The following is an 11,709-nucleotide window of genomic DNA, read 5'->3' as shown; positions in this document are numbered from 1 at the left end:
GGTGTCTCAGCAGAAGGGGGCTCCCGGGGACCAGAGCCGCTGGGAACAGAGGGACGTCACGTTGACAAGAGCTGGGCACGCTTCCTCGGGCGTTTGCCTCTCGCTCTGGAGCCTCATGTGGCCCCATTAACAGGTGAGGAAAATGAGGCCTGGGGCGGGGAAGGGCCCGCCCAGGGCCACAGTCAGTTACCACTCCGTGCCAGCAGCTCGGTGGTGGTTGGGCGTCCTCTGCAGGTGGTGGAGGCGGGAACTAGGTCCTCCCAGGGCTGTCACCAGGAGAAGCCTCCTCTACCCACCCCCTCCCCGGGCAAGGCAACAACCAATGGGGAGGTTTCTGGGCGTGGCTTCGCAGGCTGGGCTCCGGGAGAGAGAAGCCCTCGGGCCATTGGCTCCCAAAGGGCTTCTGCCCTAGGCACCTTCCCTGAAATAAACTAAGGAAAATTCTGTGTCCCATCTTCCCAGTTTTAAGTTGACATCTTATATTTTTTACGTTTTAAAACACGTGAAGGGCCGACGCCGTGGCTCAACAGGCTAATCCTCCGCCTAGCGGCGCCGGCTCACTGGGTTCTAGTCCCGGTCGGGGCGCTGGATTCTGTCCCGGTTGCCCCTCTTCCAGGCCAGCTCTCTGCTATGGCCTGGGAGTGCAGTGGAGGATGGCCCAAGTGCTTGGGCCCTGCACCCCATGGGAGACCAGGAGAAGCACCTGGCTCCTGCCTTCGGATCAGTGCGGTGCACTGGCTGCAGCAGCCATTGGAGGGTGAACCTATGGCAAAAGGAAGACCTTTCTCTCTGTCTCTCTCTCTCTCACTGTCCACTCTGCCTGTCAAAAGAAAAAAAAAAAAACACATGAAGGGGTTTGGTCAACATTTACATTTCAAAATAAAACTGCCACATTTCAAAAGACATCCATCGGTTGGAATCTAAGCTCCTCAGCGATGTACCACATTCAACCTCATCTGTTCAGACACATGGAACCATCTCGTCTTTAGCAGCTGGAATTTGGACAACACTCCCTCTCTCTTTCACTTCCATTTCCCAGAATTTATACTAGGTTTCTTTGGTTGAAAGTATTTTATCGCTCACTTTTCTGCCACAAAATAAATTTATGAGTTGAATTAAAATATTTGGTTTCCTGGGACAGAAAGTTCTAAGGGTTTTTAAAAAAGTTATTATGGCTTTTAACTTTTATAAAGATGTATTTATGTATTTGAAAGAGTTACAGAGACAGAGAATCTTCCATCTGCTGGCTCACTCCCCAAATGGCTGCAATAGCCCACGTGGTGCAGGGGCCTAAACACTTGGCCCATCTTCCTCTGCTTTCCCAGGCACCGTAGCAGGGAGCTGGATGGGAGGCAGAGCAGCCAGGACATGAACAAGTATTCTGATACGGGACACTGCTTTACCAGCTATGCCACAACGCTGGCCTCCACATCTATCGTTTGATGTAAAATGCAGCAAGCAACTGATTGGAAATGAAACAATTTCACAAGTAATTGTTGAGCTTAAAAAGGAAAATGTATCGAAATTTATCTGAGAGCCAGACAGAGAGTTCCCATCTACCTGCTGACTCCCCAAATACCCACAAAGGCCTGGGCAGGTCTCCACCAAAACTAGGAGCCTGGAACTGCATCCAGGTCTCCCACGTGGGTGGCAGGGACGTGGCTGCTTGGGTCATCAGGGTCTGCATCAGCAGGGGAGTGAGCATCTTAAACCCCACCCACCCACCCCCACACCCCCCCACTCCCCCCCACCCCGGCTGAAGGTCCCTCCCTGAAAATACATTGGAATGGAATGGGTGGAGATGCAATCCATCTACGGAAATAATTACTGTCTGAATGGATTAGGACTGGCTGTGAATTTTGTGTGTGTTTTGGAGCTGTGTGCCTTGAAGCCTCTGAACAAGTGACTCGGTGCGCTCGCTCTGTCGCCCAGTTCTCTGTACTGCTGACAGCTGCGCCCCAACCTGCAGCGGGCCAGTCACACGCTGAAGTCCCCACACACAGTTTGGCAGGAAAAAGTGACTTGAAAGTGATGAGCCCTGCAGTAGCTCGTTCAGGGTCGTACCACCAGCCCTGGCAGCAGACTGCCTGGCGGATGCCAGCTCAGCTCCTCTTGTCCGGGTGCCCTGAAGGGAGAGAAATCGCACACATCGTGCAGTGTCCCTGTGCAGCCAGCAGTGGAGCCACAGCCACCTCCATCAGCATCTCTGGTGCTACAGTAGAGCCCAGGAGCTGCCAATGGCCTGGCCCCAGGAGGAGGGCTCTGTGTGCAGGAAGAGACGCAGCCGGGCTCAATAGAGCAGAGGCTCTGTGCTAGGTCCCAGCCCTGCAGCACTGCTCCCCAGGGGCCACCCTCGGCTCAAGATCCCGCCCACCCTGTGCTCCCTGCAGGGTCTGGGGCCGGCCCAGGTGAAGAGGCCTGCCTTGACCTGGACCTGAAGAGGCTCCTCCCGGCCCAGTCCCGCATCCCCTCATTACTTGGGCCCTTGGTCTTGCCCTGCAGAGCTCTGCCCTTGAAATGCCACGGGAGCCATGAGGCCACCTCTTCAAATCCCCACTCCTTCCACTCGTTCGGCACCTGCTCCGGGCAGCCCCGCCAGCCCTCATTAGTGCCTGCTACTGCCCGCACAAGTCTCTTTCCTGGAAAGTGGCCTCATTAGTGGCCTGGAGCACCCAGGCTCTGCAGGCCCTCAGGCTGTCCTGTTTAACCCTTCGGCTCCTGCTTCCTAATGCTGGGCAGGGCCTCAGCCCACAATTATTCCTCACGCCAGTCTCCTGGTCCCACTCCCAGGGAGAGAGCAGACAGTGCCCTGACCGAAGCCTGGCTCCAAGTCCAAGTGGGGCCAGAGAGTGGCTGCCATGCGGTGTGAGCCCAGAAATGACAAAGGTGGCAGCAGGAGGGGCAGGAGATGGAGCATCTGCAGGGCAGGAGGTGAACGAGGAGGGTGGTGTCCCCCCCAGGGGCCCCTGGCCCGAGGTGCTTGCTGTGCGAGGGTGGACCCTCCAGAACCCTGGGGCCCAGGGGCTGGCTGGCAGCAGCAGTAGGAAAAAGGGGTCTATGGTGGAGCTAGGACACACACAGGGACACCCACAGACAGGGAGACACTCCTGGGACGGCAGCGGGAGGCTGGGGTGACTCACGTTGTGACCCCAGCCTCCCAAGAACACCGGAGGAGACACAGAGAGATGAGCCTCACACATTTGCCTGTCATTCACTCCCCATGTGTGCAACACCTCTGTGGGCCAGGTGTGAAACAGAAGTAAAACAAGTTTCTGACCCAGACAGACACTCAACATCTAGTTGATGAGGAACAGCTCTGCAAACAGCACACGGGAAAAGCAGGCCTGAGGACTTGAGCTTGCGTCCTGCCTGGGTGGCTCTCCCCGCATCCACTCCTGCATGGCGGGGTAGACGGAGAGGCAGGGCAGCCCAGCAGCCAGCCCTCATCCTTAGCACAGATGGGGCTCCCAGGGGCTCCCAGCTGGAGGCTGGCTTGCCGGTGTGGTGGTACCTTTAAGAGGAGGGGCTCGGTGGGGAGGTCATCAGGTCTCGGGGCCTCAGAAGATGGGTTAGTCAGCATCTCCTCACTTACCTAAGTCCCCCGGGATGAGCTTCGTGGGAAGGAGGAGGGTTTATTTCAGCTTCTGGTTTTGGAGGGTCACAGTCCAAGATGGGACAGCCCCCTTGACTCAGGGGATGATCACAGAGGGAGCCAGGAAGCAGAGAGACCCAGGGCGCTTGCCCAGCCGAAGCCCCCTGTGACCCCAAGGCCTCCCTCCTGGACAATCAAGCCTCCACCCTGAAGCCACCAGCCACTGCCATCCATCCATTAACCACTGACATGACGTTGGGGTTCAAAGGCCTGCATGAGGCCGGGGGCTAAATCCTACTCAGAGGGACTGACCCGGAGTCTCAGGGCGAGGGCTCCCAGCCTGAGTTGTCACGCGGTGAGTGTGGCCGTCTCAGCTCGGCCCTTGCTTACTCTGTTGACATGTGACATGTGATATTTCATTCTCTCATGGCTCCTGCCACCACTGGCCTTTGCCAACACCAATGCTAGAGCTACGCTCTTTGGCTTGCAGAACCTTGAACTAAACCAAAAAAATTTTAAAAGGATGTGTTTATTTGAAAGGCAGAGTTACAGAGAGATAGGGAGAGAGAAAGAGAGATCTTTCAGCTGCTGGCTCAGTCCCCAGATGACTGTAATGGCCAGAGCCAGGCCAGGTCAAAGCCAGGAGCCCAGAACTCCATCTGGGTCTCCCACGTGGGTGGCAGGGGCCCAAGTACGTGAGCCAACTTCCACTACTTTCCCAGGAGCATTCGCAGGAAGCTAGATTCTTGACTTGAACTGGGGCTGTGACATGAAGTGCCAGCATCCCAGGCAGCGGCTTAACCCACTGTGCCACACACTGGCCCCTAAAACCTCTTTTCTCTACCCATGATCTAGCCTCAGGTATTTTGTTCTAGAAACACAGACTAAGACAAGAACCTCAGCTGCTCTCCTTTGTTCTTTGCTACTTCTCGCCAGCCAGACTGCGTTCCCTGGGGCAGCTCAGCAGGTGCTGCTCTTGCTGCCCTGAGCATCTCGGAGCCCATGGGCAGGTGGGCAGCAGGTAGGAAGGCCGGAGGGGGAGGGGCTGTCCCGGGAGGGACAGGTGCAGGGAGTGGAAGAGGCACATTCAGGAGGACAGGCCCTGGGGTCTGTGACAGCTCAGCCAGAATTGGGAGTGTTTTGTGGTAAAGAGCTGTGTGGCTGAGACGGCAGTTTTGAAATACTTGAGGCTCCTCCAGCCAGGGAGCCTGGCCCAGGGCCCGCTGCTCCGAGCACGGCCCTGGGCCTGCCACGGGAGGCATGCAGCAGGCGGTGGGCGTCCGGGTTTGAGGGGGAGGTGCAGCCCAGGGAGCCGCCATCTACCAGGGAGCCCCCAGGTGAACGTGACAGCTGTTGGTGTGGGAGCAGCAGCCAGCCAGCACCCACGTCCTGTTCCCACCACACATGTGCAAGCCGCAGAACAGGACGGCCAGTGACCTGCTTCTGGAAGCCCTAGGGGAAGACGGCGTGTCTGCATCACGCAAATGTACCCATCAACATGCCCCCTGCAGTTTCCGGGCTCTGCCCGCAGGTGCCCCTGATTCTCTGGAGAGGCTGGGCCACTGGAGACGTGCTCGTCAGTGGGAGGAACGGGCAGAGGGGAGCTGACATCACCGCCGGTGGTAATTGAGTTTGCGCCAGACTTCCTGTTGGGGCCTCTGCTTAGGGCCCTGAGGCGTCCCCCACGCAGCTGTCGTGGCCTCTCCATCACAGCCCCCTCCCAAACTCTGCCCACTCCACAGCCCTCGCCCAGGATGCCTTCCTGCTGCCATCAGCGCGCTGCTCCTTCTGCCCACAGCACCTCTGCTGACTAAGCTGCCTCTCCTGCCGGTTCCACCCAGACCTGGAACACTCACAGCCACAGCCCGGGGCGAGCAAGACAGAGCAGAGGCAAAGAAATCCCAGAGAGCTCTTCACTGAGTGGTGGGTAGAGGCAGTGGGCAGAGGCGGGGCCTGCTCCAGCAGGGACCGGATTGCACCTGCCACCCGGAGTGATGGATAGCACCTGCTCACTCTCACACTTGTCCTGGTCTGGACCATCGCCCGACTCTGCCTGCGCCTGCCACCAATGCTGCTCGAATGGATGAGTGACGAAAGCCACATGCGCAGAACGTTCTGAACAGCGGCTCCTGCTCATTGGAGAAAGAGCCCACGTGGCAGGGACGTAAGAGGTGAAGTCCAGCGTCCTGCCACAGTGTGTGTGTGTGAGCAGGGGCAGGTAGGGCTGCAGATTCCTGCTCCGGAAGAGAACTGTCCCCCAGCCTCTGCCGCAAACACAACCAAGTAATTAACTGTGCTTCTTAATTAGCTCTGTGGGGCGCCCAGAACACCCCCTGGCTCCCTGAAGCCCAAGCAGGATAAGCGATCCAGCCTCACAGATCCCCACGGAGGGCCCTGTGCCTGGGAAGGCAGAGCTTAAGACTCATTACTGCTGCCTTCCAACCCCAGCTCCCGTCTCCAGCTTCTCGGGGTCCAGACCTTTCCTGCTCACCCCTGCTGCCCCACCCTGGTACCTCCCACTTGCCCCAGTCGCTCTGTGGAGGGTGGATCCCTGGCTCTTCATCAGATGAACACTGCTAGCCCCACTGTCTCCAAAGGCATCTCGATCCTGGGCGTGAAGCAGATTTTGGGCAGCCTCCCCAGCCTGCCTCCGTGAGATGCCACCAGAGATGGTGGGAGTGCCGCCTAGGGAAGCACACTTCACCACATGACCCGCTGCCCCATCTGACTGCACTCGGGCAGTGCCCCTTGGGAATGTGACAGATTCTTTGCCCTAGAAAAATACAGATTTGGGGGCCGGCACCGTGGTATAGTGGGTAAAGCTGCCACCTGCAGTGCCAGCATCCCATATGGGCGCCAGTTCTGGTCCCGGCTGCTCCACTTCCAAACCAGCTCTCTGCTATGGCCTGGGAAAGCAGTGGAGGATGGCCCAAGTCCTTGGGCCCCTGCACCCAGGTGGGAGACCTGGAAGAAGCTCCTGGCTCCTGGCTTCGGATTGGCACAGCTCTGGCCATTGCGGCCAGCTGGGGAGTGAACCAGTGGATGGAAGACCTCCCTCTCGCTCTCTCTCTCTCTCTCTCTGCCTCCCCTTCTTTCTCTGTGTGACTCTTTCAAATAAATAAATAAATAAATCTTTTAAGAAAATAGATTTTGTAGTAAAAAAGTGCATGACATTTCTGCAGAAATCCTTGAAGGACTCAGGGACTCAAGGTTAAAAGCCCCTGTGTTTCGACACAGTGGCCAAGACATGGCTTGGGACAGCTACATCCCGTATTGGAGGGCTTGGGTAAGTGTCCTGGCTCTGCTGGACTCCAGCTTCCTGCTAATGTGCATGCTGGGAGGCAGCAGGTGATGGCCAAGTACATGGGAGACGTGGACGGATTCCCTGGCTCCTGGCTTCCGCCTGGTCCAGCCTCAGCTCTTGCAGGTATTTGGGAAGTGAACCAGCAGATGGAAGATCTTCCTGCCTTTCAAACACCTACATCCATAATACGCAGGAATTGCTGGGCTATGAGTGGCCGGTGAGGAAAGGGAGCCCAGGCTTCCCCCGTGTATCAGCACACACGCCTGCTGCAGTCTCCTTCCTAAAACGACGCCAGGCTGCACTCGGTATTTTTCCCATGTTAACAGAGGTTTTTTTCCTTTCCCACAATTTCATTCCACTTAATCTCACTGTCAATTAACTCACTCAGATGCGGAACAGTGAGTTTTGATGAGCCAAAGATTTTAATTAGCCTAAATTGTTTTAGTTAGCATAACTGCTTTTGCGTTCGTTGTCAGTGACTGAGTTTCCAGACCTAACCATGCAGGAGCTGGCTGGCAAAAAACTCCCTGCAGGTCTCCCTGCCCAGCCTCCAGCTCCTGCAGGCGCCACGGGGTACAGGCTGTGGCTCGGACAGAGGCAAGGGGGAAGCAGGCAGCCACCCCAGCTGACCATGAGACACCCAAGGCCCAGAGCAACCCCTTTATTTCCAGTAGAGCTCGGCGCAGCCCCTGCCCTCTGGCCACCCCAGCCCCCATCACCGTCCAGCAAGGTGTGGCGGCCACACCCCCATCCCGCCCCCACACCTGCTTTCCTCACTGCACTCAAGGTTCTTACAAACTCATGGCCTCAGAGGAAACCCCTCTGGGCAAAGCCACGGATCCAGCATTCCATGTGGCAAGTCAGCTCATGAGTCTAGTGGCGCAGCAGTGACAAGAAATACTGATGCCCAGGCCACGCCTCAGGGAAGTCAATTAAATCAGAGGTGGGGCCCACGCCTGTGCATGTTGAGAATCACTGCCGTCACGCCTTGTGCCGCAGCCACAGGTTTTAAAAGGTGTGCCCTTGAACTTTCGAGGCAGACAGACCATCTGGGTGAGATGGGAGAGCAGCTCCCAAATCATGCCCCAATTTCTGGAGGAGTCATGAACTCCATCCCCATGGTCTTAACTCGATTACAGCTCAGTGGCTACCCAGTAACCAAGAATTATTGAACAGGCAACAAGAGGTGAATTTCCAGACACAGCAAAATCATTCATCCATTCACTTACTGAATTTTCAACTAGATTTCATTGTGGTGTTGGCCCAACGCCAGAAACACTTGCCTTAACAGAGAATCAGCAAAGATGCTGCTGGCACAAGGCTCTGAGACAGAACAGTGCTCTCCACGCCTCTCCCTCCAGGGCGCTTCACGGAGGTGCAGCCAAAGCAATGTGCATTTCTCTCTAGGACATCGGTCCTCTGAGGAACAGACTCCACTGACTGCCACCCTGAGAACCTACAGATCAAGGGAGCAGTACCGAAAGATCTAGAAGGAAATCTACAGCAAGTGATTACCTGAACAAAGTCACTTTACACACAAAGTAACTTGTCACAAAGACCCTGGGACATGTGACATCTCTAGTACCATTTCAGGAGGCGAGACCGCTCCTGTATTCCTATGACCTGGTGATGAACTCCTCCTCTGGAACACCCATCTGCACACAGTACTTTGCCATCAGGGTCTGTTCAGAGCCTGATGCACAGAGCCAGGCACACAGCCCTCTCCAAACAACTCCATACTCCACTGGACTGAAGGCCTCAGACCCCAGCCCAAGTGTTCCTGCACACTTGGGAACCAGCTGGTACTTGGACCTCTCCCAGCATTCATTTTGGGGAGAGGGAGGAGCAGGAGTAACCTCACTGAGCCGACACTATCCATCTCGTTCTTCTTAGCTCGCTCACGGTCCCATACCTATGGCCACACCAGTCTTCAGAGCCCGGGCCTGACCACAACACACAAACCCACAGGCAGAGCCTCTGCATTTGAAAAACCACCCTCTGCCTGCTCCCGCTTCACAGCAGAATTCGCTACACAGGACGGAGAGCTCTGCTGCTAGCCCGCCCGGCTGTCTCACTCGGGTCATCAATCATGGAGATAGGTGTTCTCTTAGGAGAAAGCGTACTTTGTCCCTGGGGGAAGGACTGGAGCCAGGTGGGCTGGCAGCTTTCACATCCAGTCTGGAACTCATGATGGATGCATTCTCCGACTCCAATCCCTTTACGAGCCAACGCAGGTGAATCCCACTATGGACTGACTACATCTTTCCCCGTTAATGAGCTCATAATGATGTCTCAGGTTGTGCTGCTGAGCAGGGAGGCACCTGCTGTGAAAGGCAGTCAACACGTCAGTGGGAAGCAGACAGGTGGGAGCGCGGGATCTGAGCCCAGGTCAGAGCCTACAAGCGAGAAAACAGGGGCTCAGTTCATGTGAAACCCAGCTCCTTCCAGTTCATAATGAATGCTGCTCCGAGCACCGGTCAGGGGAGGAATAAACCTCACTGTAAAGCTCTCTTCCCAAAGACGTTGGTTTGGAAATTTGAGACTCACAGACTTGTGAGTATCTACTACTATGCTTCAGCTCGGTGGCCGGCATCCTGGGAGATGAGACACCTGGGGAGAGAGGCCCTGGGGGGGAGCCGACTGTGCATCTAAGAAATCACAGCTTCACTGCTCTTCACAGCCAAGAGCACGCTGTGGAGCCACCCACCCTGCCCAGCTCTGCTCAGCAGGAGGCGGGGGCACCAGACAAGGTCCTCGCTACAAACAGCTGCTCACATTCACACAGCCTGGAACCTCTTCTTTACAAATCAGCGCCGGTCTTCTCAGCGTCCTATCCGAATTATAACATGGAGTACCTTAAAAGCTGACCCCAAATTACTAGGTCAGAATCAAGACCCAGTGACGGCTGAGAATTGCCATGCCAGGTAAGACAGGTGGGGCTCCAGCAGCGTCTGGAGCTCAGGGTCCAGGGCAGCCTGTGGAGCCAAGCACAAGGGCGCTGTTCGATGGGTGCTTCTGTCACGGGCTCCCTCTGGGAACCTCCAGTGGAGCAGACTTCTGTTTAGAGCCCTGGGGCTAGCAGCCCTTGCCCTCTCTCCCCCACCCACCAGCACACAGGCTGCTACCCCATCCCCACCTCAGCCTTTCCCAGAAGCGGCTCCACCCACAGGGGGCTGTCAGCTCTTCACCATGAAAAGAGAAGGGGAGAATGCAAATCCACAGAGACACAAAGGAGATCAGTGGCTGCCTGGGGCTGCGGCTGGCGTGGGGAGCGATGGGAAAAGGGTTGCGTGAGGCTTTCTTGTGCTGGGGAGGCCGTCCCAGCAGCTGTGGTGATTCCTACAGCTCCAACAACGCTGTTAACTTAAACAGATGTGCTAATTGTGTTGACCCTTAAGCCATGTGGATGTCAAACAATGGGAGAAATGCAAAAGAACCACACAGGCAAATGGAATTCCTTGGACTTTAATTGTGGGGGTAAAATCCGGCGGCCACTGGGGATGAGACACAGTCTCGGGCAACCATGAAGGATGTTGTTTTTTGGTAAAGTGGACATGATAAGAGTTATTTTTATTTATTAGCACAAGCAGTAAAAAGTTGCTAAAATTGTCCTCATTCCTCGATCGTCTCTTTTTTACCAGTCTCTTGCCCTCCAAAGAGGGGATACCTGGCCTCCACATCGGCCCATGTGATGCTGCCACTGGCCAGATCGCGCACTACGGTGGGCAGTTCAGAGACCTGGGGCAAAAGCAAAGAGAAACCCAAGATCAGTTAACTTGCTAAGACTTCCAGGAGACGACTCACTGAACCCAGGAAACCGAACAGGGCCCTTTACCAGCTGAGCTCCGCAGAGTACTTCCCGAGTCTCCACTTAGCTGCACTCATTCCCTGCCCCCACTACAGGCCTGGGTCATCGTTCCAGCCCACTGTGCTCCCTGGCCCCCCTAGGTAACTCAGTTCTGCCGCAAAGCCTTCCCACCTATCCTAAACCTCCACGTCAACCTAAGTTGAAAGTAGCACACAGGAAGTGGGCCAGGGGAGACTGGCAAAATGGCAGTGGCTCCCCAAGCCCTCAGTCTGCCCGCGCCGGCAGGGCTGGGGCAGAGAGGCCGTCTACCCAGCTCCTAAGCGGTGCTGCCACGGCCGCTGCTGGGGGTCACACTGTGAATGCAGGTGCAGGGCAGCCAGGCAGGGTTTGAGAAAAGACAAGCCAGAGCCCACGGCTTCCAGATTATTCCACCCTCTGGGAAAAAGCAGCCTCCACTGCTCTCCCGGTCACTACCTCCGCATGGGGCTGAGCACAGAACAGGCACTCTAAACAGAAACGCTCAGAGTGGATGAACGCAGGGCCGAGCGGCGCTCCCCCAGCTGGCCTCTGTGTGCCCTTACCACCCTCCTCTCCCTGTGCTGCTCCCATTCCACGACTCCTTCCCACCGCGTCAAGTCGCTGGTAGCTGAGTCACTTTCGAATGGATTACACAGAAACACTTGTCCATACTCACGCATATGTTTCTATAGAAATAGGAAGATAAAAATGTCTCAGCCCCCAAAAGCCTGCCAATAAAACTATGGCAACAAGCTCCTGGGATCATGTTTCTCTTGCCCTATAAACAAACAACTATAAAACCAAACTGCCGGGGAATGAGCTCAGAGCCGTACAAATGGCTATGAATAACAGAGAAGTGCTAATGGATACTTTCATAATTAAACCAAAGGGACTTGGGAGTCTGGGTTCTGTCTGATACAAACCTATTATTAAAATTAAAAATAAATAAATAAGCAAATGGAAAGAGGCATAGAAACAGCAAAATCC

General features: G+C 55.7%; 1 protein-coding gene across 1 annotated transcript in view; it reads right to left on the bottom strand.

Annotated features, from left to right (window-relative positions):
- Nucleotides 1-10,345: 10,345 nt before the first annotated feature.
- GARS1 (glycyl-tRNA synthetase 1) overlaps nt 10,346-11,709 on the bottom strand; it is a 41,168-nt gene continuing 39,804 nt past the window's right edge. The window contains exon 17 of the mRNA XM_062179297.1: nt 10,346-10,634. Within this exon, the coding sequence (XP_062035281.1) occupies nt 10,509-10,634 (126 nt within the window). The 3' untranslated portion in view covers nt 10,346-10,508. The remainder of the gene's footprint in view (nt 10,635-11,709) is intronic.

The sequence above is a fragment of the Lepus europaeus genome, chromosome 20, assembly GCF_033115175.1.
Source record: "Lepus europaeus isolate LE1 chromosome 20, mLepTim1.pri, whole genome shotgun sequence".
In the NCBI taxonomy this organism is placed as follows: Eukaryota; Metazoa; Chordata; class Mammalia; order Lagomorpha; family Leporidae; genus Lepus; species Lepus europaeus.
The sequence above is the reverse complement of the archived record's forward strand: the minus strand, read 5'-3'. Positions and strand labels throughout refer to the sequence as shown.